This window comes from Pygoscelis adeliae, unplaced genomic scaffold (assembly GCF_000699105.1).
Source record: "Pygoscelis adeliae isolate BGI_AS28 unplaced genomic scaffold, ASM69910v1 Scaffold263, whole genome shotgun sequence".
In the NCBI taxonomy this organism is placed as follows: domain Eukaryota; kingdom Metazoa; phylum Chordata; class Aves; order Sphenisciformes; family Spheniscidae; genus Pygoscelis; species Pygoscelis adeliae.
The window spans coordinates 460,356-480,631 of NW_008824552.1; the positions used below are offsets into that span (position 1 = coordinate 460,356).

The 20,276-nt window shown below is 51.3% G+C and overlaps 2 protein-coding genes across 2 annotated transcripts in view; both read right to left on the minus strand.

Moving 5' to 3' along the window:
* Positions 1-1,174: 1,174 nt before the first annotated feature.
* Positions 1,175-20,276, minus strand: part of CAPN5 (calpain 5) — a 40,149-nt gene continuing 21,047 nt past the window's right edge. Inside the window, exons 3-12 of the mRNA XM_009321932.1 lie at positions 11,096-11,304; positions 10,467-10,659; positions 9,702-9,895; positions 8,890-8,967; positions 8,152-8,347; positions 7,019-7,141; positions 6,307-6,503; positions 5,817-5,938; positions 1,699-1,835; positions 1,175-1,357 (exon numbers count right to left, since the gene is read on the minus strand). Of these exons, the coding sequence (XP_009320207.1) occupies positions 1,175-1,357; positions 1,699-1,835; positions 5,817-5,938; positions 6,307-6,503; positions 7,019-7,141; positions 8,152-8,347; positions 8,890-8,967; positions 9,702-9,895; positions 10,467-10,659; positions 11,096-11,304 (1,632 nt within the window). The remainder of the gene's footprint in view (positions 1,358-1,698; positions 1,836-5,816; positions 5,939-6,306; positions 6,504-7,018; positions 7,142-8,151; positions 8,348-8,889; positions 8,968-9,701; positions 9,896-10,466; positions 10,660-11,095; positions 11,305-20,276) is intronic.
* On the minus strand, positions 16,607-17,086 carry OMP (olfactory marker protein). The gene has a single exon (XM_009321931.1). It carries the CDS (start codon positions 17,084-17,086, stop codon positions 16,607-16,609), a length of 480 nt encoding a protein of 159 aa, XP_009320206.1.

The window sequence follows — 20,276 nt, forward strand, 5'->3', positions numbered from 1 at the left end:
CTGGCTCTAGCACTGTGCACCTCATCCTCCAGGCCAGGAGACTGGAAATTAAAGGTGAGAGATGGACGTTGGTTTGAATTAAATATTCCCAGCATTTTCAGGCTGCACTGGGAGCAGTGCTCCTCTTCTCTAGCACAAGCTAAAATCCCACTATTTTTTTTAAAAAGTATTTGGGAAAGCGAGGCGCTGAGAAATGATGCACTCTATGCAGCAGTAAAGATGGCGCCCACTGAGCAAAGCTCCCCATCCCTCGGACCTGACGCTTTGGCCTTCAGAGGAACTGATCTCCTCTCATCTAAACACTGAGCGGCCCCAGCAGACAACCCACCCCAGATACCGGGGTGAGCTCTTGGGATGGGGACTGCATGAAGACATGGAGACAGCAGGCACCACGGCAGTTCGAGAGGCACACGCAGGAGCTGAGTCCAGACCGATTCAAAAAGTTCACCCCAGAGAACAGTTGTCCCACCACGGCTGTTGGCATCTTCGTATCCTTCAGAGTTGCATGGGGTTGAACAAGACTCAGGAGGAGACAGCTCCTCCCTAAAATCACGGCACCATTAGTCTTGTTGTCCCTGTGGATTTGGGATTTGGGACTGCCTTGGCGCATTTTCCTTCCAGTTGCAGTATGCAAACCCATATCCAGAAAACATCCAAGAGGCCCCAATCTATTTTTCCACTTCTCCTTTGCTGAGGTGCCTCCGCAGAGAAGCGATTAAATGGCAGTTTCACAGGAGGCGACTCCACGCACACTACTCTAAACCCAAGCAGACACATCGAAGATGCATTGAAGCGGCTGGGGGGACGGCGGTGGCCACACGTGTGCATGGTGGCACGCGCGTGCCGGCCCGTGTAAACAAACAGCGTCAGGGCATGGTGCTCTGGCTGTCAGGACACACAGCGTGCTCGCAGCGATCCCACAGGGCACGCGGCGGCGATGGGGGCTGCAGAGGACGCCAGCAGAAGGATCGTTGCGGTTCCCCAAAAAGGCACCATTTTTTAACATTGAAAACACAAGATTGGCTCCTTTGAGTGGAATGCATGCATAGTTCATATACACTTTGCAGATGGCAGGTAGGCTCTGGATGGTAGTGTGTGTGTGTATATATATATGTATGTATGTGTGCGTGTTTATATACACATTTGTGGCACCAGAAGAAGAGTCCTTGAGTACTCAGACGTTGGTGAGGATGTTACTGCTGAGCAGCCTCACAGCGATGGTTCCAGAGAGATCGTTTGATCTCTTGTTCCCCTTGTCCTGGAGGTGCAGCGTGTGCACTGACTGCCGGTCGCTGGGATCCCCCGTGAGCGCCACTTGGCCCAAGAACTCATCGCTTATTAAGTTGTGGTTCCAGATCTGGGGAAACAAAACAGACATGAGGGCAGCTCCTTGAGGGATGCAGCCAACCTTCACGCACCGGAGAGGGGAAGGGGTTATTGGGGACCTGCTCTGAGCTGGAGCCGTGGAGGTGGTTGAGGTGTGTGGGGGGTTCACTCTGTTAACTGAGAGGGGTGAAGGACACACATTCACCAGATGTCACGGCTCAGCCACGGTGGTGAGAGGCTGAGCTGCATGAACTGATGATGCTCAGCCTTGGGGAACAGACCTGCTATGGACAGTGTGAGGAGCGGGCAAGTGGGGGTGTCCAAGTGAGAGAGGGTCTCCATCCCTCGGCTCACTGCTTGCCTGCTGGGTACCTGAACAATGATGGGTTGTCCTGGCTTCTTGCGGTAGAAGAGACCTTTCACGTCAAATTCTGGAGACACTGTGTCCTTCTTCACTGGAGAGCGAACCTTTTGCCCTTCGCACTTTATGATCACATAAGGGTCAGCTCCTGGGGAGAGAAAAGGGAATTTTTGCTTTGTTGTAGCTCCTGTAATTCCTCGGAGCCCTTTTCCAAGGGTGTCATGCAACACTTTTTCTCCATACCCCACCAGAGGAGATGGATATCTGCCAAAGAGTTCATCACACCCCAGATGATGTCCATGGAGCTCAGCTGATGGGCTCAGGCTTACTCCTGTTAGGTGACATTGGCCGTGGGTGGCAGGTACCGATGGACTGCTATGAAATGGCCACCTCTGCCTTGACCACATTTTCTACATAAACACTCCTTCATCACTCAAAATCCTCCTGACCTTTGGGATAAATCTTTCATGGAAGACACTGGCCTGCCCACCTCTCCCTTTCAGGACTTCGCTCTGCTGAAAGCAAGCAGAAATAAAGCCATGGATAAGAGAACCGGGCTCAGAGCTTGTTTCACACAAGGAAACCGAGAGGAACGGCAAGAGCCTTCAAGCTGCAAAACCCCGCTTGCTTCCACTGCAGCTCGTATGCTTCCCAACCAGGCTAACCTTGGTTTTACTTTAAGGTGATAACTAGCTACATCAGCAGGGACTGTGCTTATCACCCCTACGCACAAATCATTGGCACATCTTAAATTCCTCCCAGACTGAGTGAGACTCAAATGCTGCAGGGGCTGTCAGCATAACGACTAATGCCGGGGTAAGAAAAATGCTGAGTGGCCAAGTTGATGAGAGATGGCACAATGCTGAGGCAAAATTAAGGGCCGAGATGTGCTAATTTATGAGATCCAAAAATGAGACCACCTGGGCACTGAGAAGGTTTGGTGAGCAACCAGTGAATGGGGAGCCTTAGGACGGAAATGTATTTAAAAGGCCTTTAAAGAGTTGGTTCTTAAAGATGGTTCTTAGAGTATTTGCTTTGGGCAAGAATGCAGGGCGAAGATCAAAATGTCAAAAAGGATCATTGGTGGCAGTGAGAGGCATGGGGAAGAGAAGGATTGAGCACTGGGGGGCAACCAGGGGAAATGAGTGGGAATCAGAGGAGATGAAAGCAGACAAAACGGGTAAGTGGGAAGCCAGAGGAAAGGTTCGTGAAGGGATGTGTAACAGGTCATGGGAAAGGAAGGTTATCACAATATCCCAGCTGGAACAAGACAGTCATGGGGGACAAGCAGGCCACAAAAATGGAGGGTAAAGTTACCAAGTTCAGAGACTACCAGGCCACAGCTGCATGGTACCTGAGCTTCCAAAAAAAAAAGAGAGGCAAAGCGTCCCTCAATTAATGAACATTTTCCCCTTACAAAACAAGTGCTTATTTTGGGAATTTCAGCAGAGAATGAGCTATTGCTATGGGAATTTAACTGCCAGAATGCATTTTCTCACCATGAGCTTTAGTGGCTATGATGGAAAGACAGACCAGGTGGATGAGTTTTGTTGTCCAAGGGAAATGTGGAAATGAGGAGGAACAAACCACCCCCTTCTGAGGGCCAGGGATTTAAGAACCATATCTTTGATTGCCAGACCACCTCCTCACCAGCTTTCTGTTTGCAAGGACCTGGCTCCCCTGGTAAGACACAGCTGCTGGATTTCACAGCTGTTTTTCCAAACTAGCCTTGTCTTTTGGGATGTCACATTAAATCCTCATATTCCATCAGCCGGAGCCAAATTCCTCTCTGTAAATCACTATTTGCAAAGTAGTGTGAAAGGCCTGGGCCGGGAGATGCGAGAGATGCCATTGCACTGGAAAGCACCAAACATGCAGGTTGTTGGTGGTGGGAGCTGAACAGCTGGAAAACAGCTGGAAAAAAGCCATTCCCAAGGGCCTCTTGCTGAAAAAAATGTTTTATGGCTCCAGAATCCACATGTACCCTTGTCTGAAGGAAAGATAAATCTCCTTGTTTCTGTGAACAGTTCAGAGACCTTTGGCTACAGATTTCCCTGCGTTGCTACAGCTACACTAAGCTATTGTGAGTAACCCAAGAAAAAAACATCCTGCCTAGGGTAAAATTCCCTCCCCAAACACCAGACAGGATAGAAGGACTCCCTCTGTGGCATGTGATAAATAAGCAAATTGGGCTAGTCCTTGCCCTAAGGAAGGATCCTGCTCATTACTTTCAGGGCTCTAGCGATACGCAGCCCTGACAATAATGCTTGGGTGAAAAAAAAAATATTTTAATTAAGTTAAAATATATTTTAACTTCACCCTCAGTCAGTTTGCAGACGACACCAAGTTGGGCGGGAGTGTTGATCTGCTGGAGGGTAGGAAGGCTCTGCAGAGGGACCTGGACAGGCTGGATCGATGGGCCGAGGCCAACTGTATGAGGTTCAACAAGGCCAAGTGCCGGGTCCTGCACTTGGGTCACAACAACCCCACGCAGCGCTACAGGCTTGGGGAAGAGTGGCTGGAAAGCTGCCTGGCGGAAAAGGACCTGGGGGTGCTGGTCGACAGCCGGCTGAACATGAGCCGGCAGTGTGCCCAGGCGGCCAAGAAGGCCAACGGCATCCTGGCCTGTATCAGAAATAGTGTGGCCAGCAGGAGCAGGGAAGTGATCGTGCCCCTGTACTCGGCACTGGTGAGGCCGCACCTCGAATACTGTGTTCAGTTTTGGGCCCCTCACTCCAAGAAGGACGTCGAGGTGCTGGAGCGTGTCCAGAGAAGGGCAACGAGGCTGGTGAGGGGTCTGGAGAACAAGTCTGATGAGGAGTGGCTGAGGGAACTGGGGTTGTTCAGCCTGGAGAAAAGGAGGCTGAGGGGAGACCTCATCACTCTCTACAACTACCTAAAAGGAGGTTGTAGTGAGGTGGGTGTTGGTCTCTTCTCCCAAGTAACTGGCGATAGGACGAGAGGAAATGGCCTCAAGTTGCGCCAGGGGAGGTTTAGATTGGATGTGAGGAAAAATTTCTTTACTGAAAGAGTGGTTAAACATTGGACCAGGCTGCCCAGGGAAGTGGTGGAGTCCCCATCCCTGGAAGTATTTAAAAGACGGGTAGATGAGGCGCTTCGGGACATGGTTTAGTGGGCATGGTGGTGTTGGGTTGACGGTTGGACTCGATGATCTTGGAGCTCTCTTCCAACCTTAATGATTCTATGATTCTATGATTCTAAGTTTTTAATTTAGATGTTTTAAGTTTTCAATTTTTATACTTTAAATTTGGCTTGAAAGTGCCTGGCTAAACCTTGCCATATTCAACATGTGCCCTTGACTCAGGAAATGGAGGAGAAAGGCTAGGATCTGGTCTGCTCCCCAGGTGGAAAGGACTGAACATGGGACTCTTGCCACGAGCTTCTGCGTGGCTGCAGGACATGGTGAGGCATGGTGCTGTTGCTCTCTTTCATGCAAGAGCAAGTGTTGGATGTCGAAATTGCATCAGAGCATGGTAGGACCATGAAAATGAACCTTTAGAGGACCGAGGAGGCAGAAACACAGTGTGCTGTGCTGGTGGGGGCTCAGGTCATCTCAGAGGGCTCCTAGGAGCCACACGTGGAGCAGGACTTACAGGAAATAGAGGGAGAGGCTCTCGATCCACACCATCCCAAAATGAGCTGAATTTGACCTACCCTCTACTGATAGACATTTATCCAGCCTCTGGTGATGAAGACTACCCCAACACATCAGCCTGTTCCGTTGCTTCTCTGTCCTTCCTACTAAAAAGCCTTTAAATATGATTCCTGACTTTTACAGCTGCTCCTACTCAGGAGGAAAGCCTGGATTGTTACAGGACCACTGCTAAGGGCTTTGCAGAAGATTTGGGAGGATCTCCCAAGGATCTTAGACAACAGCCTAAATATAACAGCTCCCAGATCACGTGCACAGCAAGAAGCGAGTTTGATTCTCCATGGATTTTCTCCTCCTCTGGTGTCTGAATTGGGCATGTTCACTGAAAAAAATATCTGAGGACATAACAAATCTCAGCAACCTCCCACCTCATGAAACCACCTCCCCCTTCTCCCACTGAAACAACCAGCTCCCATCTCCTCCGGGACTAGACAACAGGCAGGGAAAGACCAGTACCTCCTTGGGAGTCCTGATTCTTGAGCCCAGCTGCGGCGAGGACATGGATCTGGGATACCACTTGTGGGTAACCACACATCCCACTCCAGCAGGTGTGTGGTGGCTCATCCAGCGTCAGCTCTCTGCAGGGAAAAACATGTGGCCTTTGAGAGGTGCCCAGCCTTACCCCATGGGCAGGCCAGAGAGTTTGCTCTAGCAGGATGGAAGGACTATGCACTGTCCACTGTCAGACTCTGCACCCCACTCCGATCTCCTCAACCTGGGTTTGGGATGCTCTCCCCTGTCATGCTTAGGAGCAGAGTGGGAGCTTCTCTACATGTCTGTGGTGAGACCTGTAAAGATGCCCTGGCTCTTGGCCACCCTTGAGAGGAAGCCAAATAGCAGCTCCAGGCAAAGCTATGACAAATTCCAATCAGGAAAACCACATGTCAAAAGCACATGGCTGTCTCCAAATAGCCAGCTCGTCCCCATCACTGCTCTGGCTCCTTACCGGCAATCTGAAGGCACATCTGTGAAAATCCTGAGAAGGAACTCGCCTACATGACCGGGGTCAAAAGTGGTGGGGATGATGACGTAGCGGCCTTCCTTCAGGTCCGTCCTCAGGAAGACGCTGCGGGAGTTGATGTAAATGGAGCTGGCCACCTTCTGCTGCAGGGTGTGCATCCGGTAGTTCCTGTTCAGCTCCACCTGGGCAGAGACCGCAGTGGGATGGTCAGCAGGACAGCACTGACTATCAACGGACATCCACCTTGGGGGGCCAGACGGCAAGGACTGACCCCAAGTGCTGGGAGAGCTGGAGTTAGGAGAACCAGCAAAATGGTCCCAGCTGGGCTGGATGGAAAACAAGCATGGACGTGGCTCTCCCAACTCTGTTGGCTCAGGGACTCGTTGTCTCTTGCATCCCAGCTTGACACTGGGGGCCCAACAAGCAACACATAAGGATCAGTCTAATGGATTTCAACATTTGGAGATAACAGACTAGCCATTGCTTTTAGCAAGGAGAACTTCTCCATGCTGTCACTGTTCACCTCTGAAATCTCTCGTCATCTCTAGAGGGGGGCAGGCTGTGCTGAAGGCACCCCAGAGGCACCCAGATAATGCTTAAATGAACAATACCAACGGTCATGCAGGACTGATGTACCACTCCACCACTAACAAATTTATGGGGGTATTCAGGCCAACATTGAGGAATCACTGTCTACCTTATGGATATCAAAGCCTATGGCCAAGTTCTCTCCTTTGCCCTCTTTGCGACTGGTCCTTTTTGGCTTCTGCTGGATGGAGATCAGCACTTCATCTTCTGCCTTCTTCACATCAAACACATACTAGAAGCAAACGGAGAAAGGTAAGGGAGGACTTCTACTAAGACAGGATCACTGGGCATGGGTGGGGGTGGACACACAGTAGAGTTAACCTCAGCTTCTCCTCACCCACTTCACTGCAGGGACAGCCTAGCTGCAGTACCAGTGTTGACAGCCCATACCCACTCCTCTTGGGAACTGGCATCATCTTGCCAAGCCAGGGATCTCTTTGACTCATCTTAGAAAAAGACTGGGAAATCCAGTCTTTGAATTGCTCGGCAGAATCCAAGGAGTCTAGATGCAGTCTCATACCAGAGACTTTCACCCCTTGCAGTCTGCCACAAGTCCTCCTATGAGGCATGGAAGGAGGAACTGATGTTCACAGAGACCTAAGATGAAGGCTAATACAGAGCTGGAAGCAGGAAACAACTCTCCTACATTCTTGATGACAACTCCTGCAATGGACCAGACCATCCTTCACCTGCTTTTTAGATGAAGGACTTACACAAACTTGGCTCATGGTACTGAGAATCCCAGTTCAGAGCAGGACAGGAGAGAAGAGCTTGTTCCAGGAGATGAACTTCAGAGCAGGGCATTTTCTGAAGGCCAAGCTAGATGGAAATGGCCCTATAGACTACACCTGTCCTGGTAAATTTAACAGTGCCAAGGTTTGGGCAAAGGAACTGGAATTTGATCATTCAGACATCCAAATTGTTGGAAATGGTTCCTGGCCCTGTTTGACTGGCACCAGCTAACACTGCTACCCTGTGGCACAGTTTGCTGTTTGCTTGTGCCAAGATGCTCTACACCAGGCACAGTCTGGTGCAGTCTCCCTGATAAGAGGGATAAGGTTAATAGAGTTGGCCTGGATGCTGGTCATGCTGCGCCAGGGGTCTCAGCCAGAGAATGGTCATGAGCACATTTAATCTGCTAGATGTCTGGTAGCCATTTTGGCCTTCTAGGTCCCTGCAGGAGATTTAAACACTTGGAAGCACATGTGAAGGCTTCAGAAGGTCCTCTGCTCCATGACTCACTTGGGGGTTCTGCAAAAAGGTGTCCTTATGGTTGATACATCCTCCACAGCGGTTCTTCAAGGGGTCATTGTTTCTGGTCCACGCCCCATGTAGCACTGCCTCCTCCCAGGTCTTGTGGATGCTCAGGTAGGACGTGTTGATGAGACGGCACTTGATGATGTCCGTAAAGTATTTGCAGAAGTCTTCAAAGGTCATCCTAAGTCAGGAAAGGACAGAGCTGGGTTATGTTGCTTCATTCCCCTGAACACTACGCTGCAGGGTGTTTCTTGATCATCTGTTAGAGACTGTGTGTGAGTAGCCTCTGATGGCTGATGAATAACAAAAGAGATGGAGCTACCTTTCTCCATGCATGCAGTAAATACTTCTTCAGTTTAAACAATGGAGCTATGTGTTTTGGAGTGGGAGGAGGAGAGTAATGGCCCATCCTCTACACATGGGTACATGTTGTATTGAAACGCACGTGGTGAGGCTGTTAAGTCCAGCACATTCATAACAGGTTCCCAGTACCCTGGTGAAATGGTTTGGACCCAGTGTGATACAGAGCAGCTTGCAATCCTAGGGTCATGGCCATCCAAAGCTAATACCCATGGGCTCAAGGAGGAGGCTTCACTGAAGATCCCGGGGCTTGGAAGGCCATTTGCTCTGGATAGCTGTATGCGTGGAAATGACTCACATGCTTCATGGGGTGGGAGGACTCTGTGGGCATGGCCCGTCGCGACAACCCCAAGAGGGACTCACCAGAACTCTCCATCGTCTTCCACCGTCATCCCCATCTTCTCTCTCTCACTTTTACTCACTTTCTGCCACTCCTCAGAGCTGCGGGAAGAGTACGGGATTGTTACTGTGAGGGCAAGGGGACACACAAGAATTCAAGAGGCTACTTGGCCTCAGCAGGATCTGTCAAGGGCACAAGGCCTGTATAAAGCTCCAGCCATGCAACCAGTCCCCACACCGCTCTGGTTAGCTCATCTTCCAAACATGGGGGGAGTACAGCATGGCTTGGAGCTTCAACTTCCTTCCTGACCAGTGGAGCTGAATCCAGCTCAGCAAGATTTTGTTTGGCCAGTACAATCACAACCCTATCGGTGAAGATAACAAGATGGACTCTGGCCAAAGGCTCTGGTTACAGCAGCCCTTGGTTCTTCATCCCATCCACAGACACCACAGCACTCAGTGGTGGCAGAGGTTGATTCTGTTGGGTGCTGTTTTTGCTGGAACAAGACCGTGAGCGGAAAGGTGAGCGATAATCATCCTTCGCTAGTGTGAACATGCTGGCAATTTCACCACAACACCCACCAGAGCCTTAATGAGAAGGTCTGCCAAGCTCAGCCACACTCTTGCTGACCTCCAGGGACCCCAGGGCAAGGAATGAATGTATCCCAGTGAAATAGTAGGTTTAGGACATGGTTTGAAGCAGCAGCCCACAACTGCCCATACAATGTTATCCTATGGGTGTGGATGTAGCCAAATTGTCTCATGCCTCAAGGCTTGCTCCAACCCAGCTTTTTTCCACCAAATAAAAGGTGCTGCTGTTGCCCATCCTAACTCACGTGTCGCTCCAAGGGCCGTTCCACTCCCGCTCACCCCACGGGTTACGCATGCGGATCATGTCCAGCTTCTCCGACTTGAAGAAGGACAGCAGGCCGTGGCCCAGGCGGACCTTCCGCACGTCCGTCACCGCATATGCGTGGCCCTTCACCAGCCCACAGGCAAGGCGGGCCTCCATGTCAGCCGCTGATGTGGCCTGGGCAGGGGGACACAGACAGTGCTCGTACCAGGGGGATGTGACCACCTTTGCAGGGACTGGGAAAAAAAGAGAGCTCGGATTTCCCAGCAGGTTGCTCTGAGCTGAAAAGGAGAGCACCAGTGCTCAAGGAGAGAGTCAGTTGCCTTGGGAGACATATCAGATGCCATTTTAGGTGCTAGATCCTTCCTGGTCTTCATCTGCTGCATGAGGTCTCTGAGCTCCCATACTGTCAAACAATAAAGCTCATCCTACTGGCTATAATGGGAGGCCTGGCACCCAGCGTTTGTGGAGATGTCTACATGCAGACACCAAAATGCCTTTCTCTGGAAGTGAATCCTCTCCTAACATTTAAAGGGCGGTGGGATGAATCTGGGCTGTTGGACATAGCAATGAGGAATAAAAAGGGTTGGCATCCAGGCTTGACTCCCTTTGCCATTCACGGGAAGAAGTAGGAACCCTTGGCCATAATTTATCGGACCTAATTTAGAAGTCTCCAACAGTGTAAGATGACTGCATCCTAAAATGCCTATTCCCATGTCACCGTGACCATACAGGTAACATTGCTTACTTTGATGGAGCAGCTGATGAGGCCTCCCCGGTTGTGCACCTTCAACACGCGCTCGAAGAGGAGGTTTCGCTTGGCTTCATCAGCGATGTAGTCCCCTTCAGTCAGGTCGATAGGTTCAGAGACTCCACCAGTAAAGTCTACGAGGGCATCAGCTGTGTTGCCTCCGTCCAGGGCCTCATAACAGCCTGACAACCTGAAAGAGGGTGACAGGGATGGCACAACAACACTGGCTTGACATTTTAAGGGGTCTGGGACAGTTCTTGGGGCAGCCCGGAGAACAGAGATTTGTAATAAAACTTTCAGTGGGCGAGGACAGCAAACTAGGGTGAAAAAAATAAGACCCATGCTGCTTGCAGCACTCTTGCTGTCATGGGACAAAGTAAAGGGAACTTGAAATCTCTAGGATAGGCGTTACTTAAACAAACATGGAGTTGGAGGATGTTTTGCTTTGAGGGTAAATTAAGGCTAGAGAAGGTTTTTTTCTTACAGTTTCTGTCTGTTTGAGATATGTCCTACTCCTCCCCAGGAAAGCTGTTGTTTCCACTGGTGCAAACCAACTGATGAATAAACAGAGAGGAAAAACAGGGTGCCCAGGTCCCAGTTTGTCCTGCAACTGCCTGGGTACCTACTTGGCATAAGCTTTCTCCACCAAGGCGCACCAGAACTCGTTTCTGGAGTTGGAGTGGCAGTAGATGAGCTGGTTGTGTAGTGTGGGCAGGCGGTCATCTATCACCACGTCCAGCCACTGACCGAAACGCCAGAACTGGAAGTGGAAGATCCCCACATAGCTCTCGGGTTTCTCGGGATTCCACTCCTGCTCCTTCCAGTCTGGGATGACCTGCAAGAGAGGAGGCACATGCACCTAGGTTATGCCCTTTTTTGCTGGGTTTGACTCTCATCCTGGAACTAACACAGACAACATCAAAGACAAGGAAGAATATGAGGGGGATGGACTTGCTTACAGCCTGGTGGGGCCATATTTTGGACCTGGTTCCTCCAATGCAGACTAGATTAACATGTAGTGAAATACCTTAGACTTCATTGTGCCTTGGAAGATGGAGCTAAAGATCCTTTTCCTCTTTCTAATAATTCTACCCTGGACATCTGCTGCCATCTACTGCTGTAGACAGGCTATTGGAGCAGAAGAGTCCTTGGTCTGACCAGGGGTGGTTATTTTTACGACCACATTTTCGTTCATTTTAGTGTCAGTAGGGTGCCACTAAGAGAGGGCACCTTCTTTGATTCTCTTACTTGATTCTGGTGTGACTTGACTGGCCCAAGAGCAAGTGTTGTATTCATCTGCCTGGTGGCAATGAACAGGGACCAGACACTCTGCGTACATCTACTCCACTAAATAAAAGTGGGAAAAACAAGATCCCCATCCCCACAAGGTCTCCATTCTTCCCTGTCAGGAGATACCATACTCATGCAAGCAAGCACAGGGAGGTGACTTGCTGAAAGAAGGAAAAGAGAGCCGGGGGTGAAAGAAACCCTAGAGCAGCTGAGGGGCTGAGGAAGCGCAGGTTTGGTGTCACTGCCATCTCCACTGCCAGTGGGACAGGCACAAGTGAAGGGTGTCTGCCAAAGTCCATAGTCCTTCATGGCTGCAGGCACCACCAGCTTTGCTTTGGATGGAAAATCCATCCAACAGTTGGGACAGAAATGGGCACAGCCCCACAGCTAGGAGGACCTGCATTTTATTTAGAACCAGGACACAGAGGCACACAGCAAGGAACTGCCCCACCACAGCTTAGCTTTTGTTGAGGGTGAAGGCAACATGGTTTTACTTCATGGCCAGGGTGGGCTGTGAGGCCATGTATAGTTAATGTAGTTGACAAGTACTGACCGATTCAGCTGCAGTAATGTGACCGACTGTCCACACCTTTGCTTCTTTACTTACCTGCTCCTAAAGCATCGTGACCTAAGCGAGGAAAAACCCCAATGTGCCCACGGGGAAAATTATGTTCCAATACACTTAATAATCACTGTCTTGTGGAGACAGCTGCGAGCGTTGGGGTGGGATAGGACAGGACACAGCTACATTGCGTGGAAAGAGGCTCTTCAGGAAGTCCCGGGCCATGGTGAGACCCCCTGCACCGTGCCTTGGCCCTTGTCCAGCTGCTGGAGCCTTCTGCTTTTTATTTTTGGCTGCCGTCACGAAGCCGTAACCCTGCAGAGAGACTTCTCTGGAAGTCTCTCTCTCTGGAGAGCCCCCCAACTCCTTAGCTACGATCCAGCCCAGGGCTTTTAGTGTTCCTACACTGAAATATTAATGATGCCATCAGCCAGCTCACTGGCACTCTTGAGTTGTCTGGATCAATAGAAGCAAAGCAGACAGAGCCATGAAAAAGAGCCGCTTTTGGAGGGTTTGGTGTTTTCCAGGAGTGCTAGCAATGATGCCCCAGACTCCCTCTGGGAGAGCTCCAGGAAAGGTCAGACAGCCCTCCATCAGTCCCCATTGATTCCTCCTGACTGGAGCTCATCCTAATGAATTGTCATAGAGGACCATTGTGCTAATTAACTCACTATTAACATGGGCTTAGAAATGATTATGGCATTGATTAGAGGCAGCTTGTCAGCCAGAGCTGGTAGCGACAGCTTCCAGCTGGCTGGTTCTGAGACTTGGCATTACTGTCAGTGGTGGCAGGAGGTACCAGTCCCCGCCACCCTCCTCTGCCCCTTCATTTGGGGACAGCGCTGAAAACACCCTCTGCTGCTAAAGGTAGCAAAAGCAGTCAGCTTTCACACAGAGCAGGATCCAGGAGCAAGGACTGGTCGTGTTTCTACACCGACCCAAGGGGAAACGAGAGGAGTGGGAATCTCCAGAGCCCAATCTGTCCTCAACCTGCCGAAGTGCAAGGTGTGAGCTCAAACATCAGGTTCATCCCCCCAAGCTCCTCGCAGAGCACAGCATCTCACCCAGGCCAAGGACCCCTCCAGTTGCTCCACTCCCTGGCCAAGGTGTCTGTGACTCCCCTGGCTGTAGGGGAGAGGTGGCAGCTCTGGTTGCAGTGCTGATCGGGACACCACACCTCAAGGCATACAGCACAACCCTGGTCTGTGACCTGACGCTGAGTATTACCTAAAGGATCAACCTGGGGCACATCTACAAACCCCAGCAGTAGCTGCAGCCCAGATCCCTCCAGGAGATCATCATGTGGTTGAGGTCCACGGCTCCCACCCACCCCCAGGAAACCTCCCCAGACGTCTCCATCCCTCCTCAGTGGATGCTGGAGAGCATGCCATGGACCACCCATCCCAGGATCCCACTGAGTCCTGAACTCAACTTGGTTGTGTGACACTGAGGCAGTGGAGACCACGTCTCCTTATTCACTCAACTGTGCTGCTTTTTGCTTAGGGGCTCCCGAAATCTGGAGCTGTAACACCCTTTGGTGGGACAAATTTACAGTGAAAGGGCTCAGAGACAGGTAAATTGGGAGCCCAGAAACACCAGGTTCATTTCCCTGTGCTGGTTTAGGGCTTTTCTCATTTTTCTTAAGAGTGGCTAATTAAGAGGGAAGGCACCTGTGACCCTGGAGAAATGTCCGTGATTAGAAGGAGGAATTGGTAGACGCTCATCCTCCAAGCAGGGGCTCTTCTGCTGGGAACCTGCCAGCTCGGGAAGGGGAGGGAGGGACCCAGCTGTGCCAATCTGCTAAACCACGGTACAAACCAGGATGAAATTCCCCTGGGAGGTGGGACAGAGTGGTGTATCTGAAAGCCTTTATGGGATGCTGAAACCGCGTAGGGAGGGTTTCAGTGACTGGTATAAAGAGGCTCATCTTCCCTGCAGCAGAAAGAGATTACACTGCCCCACTCACCTCCCACCCCCAGCTCTCACGGAAAGGAGGATCCACCTGAGGATCCACCTGAGGATGGTTTCCCGTCCTCTGCCCAGCTTCAAACCCCTCCCCAAAGCACACAAACTGCTAAATGCTCCATTAAGCCTTTCACACCAAGAGAAAAGAAGGTAAATGTTCATTTTACTTTTTACAGGAGACAAAAAGGTGCTCAAAAATACCAGCAGTGACTTGAAAGTTGGCGGGTGCTGCTTTATTGTGTGCAGGATTGGGGCAGCTTCCAAAAAGAGCATGAAGAAGACACGCACAGCCTCAGTCCTTTAAGAGGAACCCTGTTGGCTAGGCTTTTATTTACTGTGGTACATCAATGCCCAGCGAGGTATCTGCAGCAAGAACTCTAACCCAGCAACCAGCAATGGCATATTGTGAGACCTGGCATGCAAAACCCCCTTTGGATGTTGGCAGCGGCTCCTGTTATTTGGTCTAATGTGGTCTGCAGTCAGGAGCTCTGCTCTGGGATGTACAAGGAAGGGTTTCCTATGGGAAAGTCTGCCAGGACCCTAGAAGTGGGTTTGGCCCACAGTGGGTCCATGCTATGGCCGAGCAGGGATGCATCCACTTTTTTTCTCTCCTCACTGAGTCCAGCATTTATTGGGGTCTGAACAAAGACATCAACGTCTCTGGCAATGCCCATGGCATGGCTGTATGATTCAGGGGTTGCTGAGCTTTGGTTGTGGGCAAGACTCAAAGCTCCCACCATCTCTCCAGCCAGTAGCTGATCTTCCTGCTTTCCTTCTCCTCTCTGCCTGGCATAGCTTGGGCATATCATTTTATGCACTATTGTTGGGCTGGGGAGGGCATGGAATCTGCATCTCTGGAGGCTTTGAAGGAGAGGTTGGACTCTCTTGGGGATGGTCCGCACAAGTCAGCAGGCCATGGGTACAAAATCACCTTGTCCTGGCTTTCCCATCACTGCCCTCTCCTTACACTTCTCAGGAAAATCTCAGGCCGTACCTTGAGGAGCGCTCACCCACGTTTGACTGCAACCTTAGCAAAGGACCAACTGTAATAATACTTGACTCTTTCAAAGGACATTTCTATCTGTGGGTCTCGAGAAGCTTCACCACAGTACCCTCTACTTTCTGGTGGAGGAAAAGGGAACGTCCAAAGTCAGTAGTTTATTCACAGCCATGGGACAAGCCAGGCACAAAACACCTTCCTGCTCCTAAACTTGCAAAAGTACCATCTCCCCTCTCTGCTCCCACGGCCGCCCAGACACCGCCCCCTGCCTCAGCATTTGTAGAGGGTAGGGGATACTGCTTTTTGGGGACAGCAGCAGCAGGTTCCTGCTCTGTCGTTTGCAAAGTGCTCTGCAGCCTCACAACTCTCTATAGATGCTTCAGAATAAATATATTCATGGGTGCTTTAAGGCCACAACAATACACAAATTGTTTTTGCTGCTGGGGACGCAATGCTGGCTCAGATCTACAGCCTGCTCTGAGCTGCTGGCTCACTTGCCCGGATCTGCACACACATGCATGCCTGCTCCAACCCATCTCAGGACCAACAACCACCAGGCAGCACAAGGTGGGCAACGTGCTGGAGTACACCTCCCCACAGTGACCCCCAGCAAGAAACGGTGGCGGCTCTCAGGAAAAGCGCGGTCCAACCTCCCTGCACCAGTTTGTCCGGTGGGTTTGCAATCTGCAGAATACGGCATGTCCAAATGTACTTCAGCTTCACGGCCAGGTGATCCTCCATGGGACTGGTCTTCAGAGACACCAAGCAGCCACAGTCGCAGCAGGAGTCACTGCAGCCTGCAAGCACTCAGCATCCTTGCAGGGAGAAGCACTCCATCGCAAACAAGCCCTCCCTTTTTAATGGCTAGGGTGGAAGCTGGAAGCCAGGGCTCTCTCCAGGTTGTCTCTCCCGTTTCTAGTATGGCAATTTCTTATTTTTCCATCAGGCTTTTGGTATGCAGTTCCCACAGTTGGAGGGCTTAGGGCAGCCTCATATTTCCAAGCCAGCAAGACCCTGCGCCAGTCAGACCTGGTGAATCCCTGCTGAATTCACAAGCATGCAGTCTTATACTCTAGGCAAATACAGCAGCAAGCTCATGGCCCCCTCCTCCCCATCATTCAGACAGGGGACAGCAGGTATGGGGAACATTTCACAGGGCTGAGGGGCTCCAGAAGCTCCAAGTGGTCCTCCAATTTTTCTTGACGCCATCCCTCATAAAAAAAAAAGAACCACATAAAAAATGAACCAAGAACTGAACTGAGAGAAAGAAAAATGAAGACAAAAGCACAGCTGGAGCAAGAAGGGCTGAGCAAGAGGGTATCAGGCTTTAAAAACGATGGAGCCCTTCAGCTGGGCTGGTTCAAGGCCGTCAGTGAAAGCGAGGAGGAAATACATCACCTTGCGGATCTGGGCTAACTCCGCTATCCGCTCCCCAAATTCCTGGGCATCTGCCTCATTGCACTCCACCTCCTTGGCCCCTGGCTTCTTCCAGAAGATGCCCACTGGCTCCAGCAGCTGCCGGTTCATAAGGTGGGTGAGATCAGGCGTCCAGTGCTGGGAGGTGCCGGTCACCGTCACCTTCCCAGGTCTCTCCAGCTGGATGTCCCAGCGGAGGAAGCACAGGTTGTGCTGCCGGATGAAATCCACTCGGTAGATGTGCTCATTGGGACGCAGCAGCTTCTCACCATCCTGGGGCCTCGCGTTTTTCTGCTGCAGGCTCTGGAATCGCAGTCGCATGCACCGGGTGAGCTGGTCATCGCGGACGAAGGGCAGCTCGAGCATCCCTGCCTCGGCTGCCATCGCCTCGGTTGCTCCTCTGCTACGTCCTCAGCAACGTTTGGCTCCCAAACAGGACACACAGGGGGAAAAAGCCTCCAAGCCCCTGGAGCTGGTGCCCCCTCTCCGCGGTCCCAGCGATGCTAGGCAACCCGGCCAGTGACGCAAAACACCCTCCGGGGCTTCCTCTGGGTGCCCTCCCGCCTGGTTTGCAGATTAGGAACTGATGGTGCTGCTGTGCACGATAATCTATAGGGAAGGGATGTCTGATGTCAGCCTCCCTGGCAACCTCCCTGACAACCATGGCTCGTTATCCTGAAATGAAGGCAGGCAGCCAGGGATGCCACCCGACAGGTGTGGGTGGCAGTGGCTTTCTCTGAGTGTAGGCTCATGGGATAATTCAGGTTCGAAGGAGACTCTGGAGGGGTCTGGTCCAACCTGCTGCTCAAAGCAGGAATTACTTCAAGGTTAAATCAGATTGCTTGGGGCTTTGTCCAGTCCATCTTTGAGTATCTCCATGGATGGAGATACCACAGCCTCTCTGGGCTCCTGTTCCAGCATCTGACCATGCTCATGCTGAAGGTAAGCTGGAGCTTGTGCTGCTGACTTTTGTCCTGTGACTGTGCATCCCCAGCAAGACTCTGGCTCCATCTTGTCCACACCCTCCCACTAGGTACCTGCAGACAGCAATAAGCTCCCCCTTTGCCTTCCCTCCTCCTGGCCACGCAAACCCAGCTCTCTCAGCCTCTCCTTGCATGTCCTGTGCTCCAGACCATCTTGGTGGCTTCCATCAGGCTCGCTTCAGTCTGCCACTGTCTTCTTCTGGGGACCCCAAAACAGTGCCCAGACGGGGGTTAACAAATGCCAGACAGAGGGAAAGAATAATTTCCCTCACCCTGCTGGCTGCTCTCGAGTTAGTTTGGCCCCCATCTCTGCAATGGTACGTGTTTGACTCATAGTCAACCTGTCCCTCAGGAACACCCGTCCTTTTCTGGATGGCGCAGCTGGCAGGAGTCGGGCTCCACACTGCTGCTGCAGGTGGACGCCAGCAGCTCAGCAGGGGTCTGCCTGCCTTCGAACGGACTGGCCCGGTGTTGGAGAGGGTGCTCACATGTGGGCTTCACCTTAGTGCGCCTTGGAAAGGGGAACTCAGGCACAGTCTGCGCCTTAATGCTTGTCTCTTTGGGCCAGATGGAGAAGCAGGTCCAAGATGCAAGCAACCCAAACAACCTCTTTCCAGGCACTGTAGGGATGCTCTGAGCCCACATGAGCACAAGCAAGACCATTGTGCCCAAACTGGGACCACTCATTCCCCAGCAATTGCTGTGCATGATTAAATCCAGAGCACCGGTGCTGTGCTGGTGGGTTGTCCAGGCAGTGGATGGGATAAAGGGGGATAGTGGTGAACGCTTTTCTCTTTGCAGGGTACTGGGTGGCTCCATGAGGCTGCAGATCCTGAAGAGGGGTGCCATGCCAAGCCATGCTCCCTTCTGCCAAGTGGCCCCGTGACACAACAGCTAAACCACAGCCAGAGTTTCGGGTGCACCATGGAAAAGGCCTGACTCCTGCAAGCGTGCTATGGCATCTTCGGGATGTAGTCACTGCTTTGGACACTTGGACAGTGCAGGGGTTTCAGCACAAAGCTTTAGACATTGTGCGGAGTCAAGTCATCTGGGTTGTCTCCATCCTATCTGTGACTCAGGTCACATGCCATGTTTGCAGGGCACTTTGGGAGCTCAAACTGTGTTAAATGAACTCCAGGAAACAGTTTTTCTAAAATATTTTTACAAAAGGCTGTACCATCACCTGGACTGTGTCACACTTGACTCACAACCACCCAGAATGATCCCTGGAGGCTATCGCTTTGACTTCCAGAAGAAGCCCCAAAAATCAGAGACATCAGAGGCTGTCCTTGGCCAGACAAACCACAGACACCAAGGGCTCAAGGTGGGTCATTTTCCTGGGAATTGTCCTGTAGTCACCAGTCTGCTGTTACTCCTAAAGACCCTGAGGACAGAATCAAGAAAGCTAAGAGCTACACAGACCCATCTGAAGGGACAAAAGAGAGGTCTGAGGAAACCTGACCCTTCTGGCTGTTCTCTGAGCTCTTGCCTCACTTGTTCACTAGCTTTAAAGCACCTTTAACAACAACTGTTGATCCAACCCTTAGGTTTTAAAAGTTAAAAATACCTTCAGGTAACCCTGGAGACCTTTTTGACCTGAGATACATGTGACAATGTCACATGGACCTTGCTTGACTGCCTTGTTTCTTTTACCCCCATGTGTGGTGGCAGTAGAAGGAATGACCTTGCACCTGATGACGGACTGCAGTGGGGTCCAGGCACCATGTGATGTTCCTCTCCTGCCCTGGCTGATTCACAAGATCAGCCTTTGGGTCCTCCTCAGAGAGCAATAACTAACCCCAGGTTGTAGAAGACCTACGCAAAATGGACTTTGGGAGGTGGGTGCCCTCAAAGCTATCTGCTTGTTGCATCTCATCCAAGACTGCCCTGTGCTCTGGAAGCAGCTGAGGGGGAAGGAGACCAGTCTAGGTGGTGGAGATGCAGGGTTGTCTGAACCACTTGGCTTCGGAGTCTGGCCCCTGTCCCTCGTTTGCTGAGCAATACCAATGCAACCTGTGGGAGCGCAGGTTATAGATCCAGACAACCCTTTAGAACAACTGCTGGAAATTATTTAACACCCACCCACCCCCCATTTCAGGGCCTTAATTTCTTTTCATAAGAGCTAGACAACTCTGAAGGGTCACAGAAAGGGTGTTATAGAGCCAGATGGCACCCAAAGCCATGTAGGGCCAGCCAAGAGGCAGGAAAATAGAAAACAGCTCTAAATTAACTTCCAGTCCCCCATTCCCACTCAGTGACTCAAACACCACAGGCTTAATGGGACATGGAGGGAGCCTTGGAGCGAGGTGGAAGAAAGCGTGTGAATAAAATCATCTCTCGGGATACACAGGGATGCGACTGGCCCGTCCTATTCCCTTGAAGGTATTCCCCCTCCCCACACTTGAGAGAGACAGTTTCACTGTGTGAAGTGGAGCAAGGGGGACACAGAGCCCAAGTTAAATCCTGGTGTAAATCAGGATTACATTTTCTAGCAGCAAGGGCAGACCTGGGCCAAGATCCCTGTATTGATATTTCAGCGGTACTAAAACCTGCATCAGCATCTTTCAGCTCCTCCTGGACCCTGAATCAGA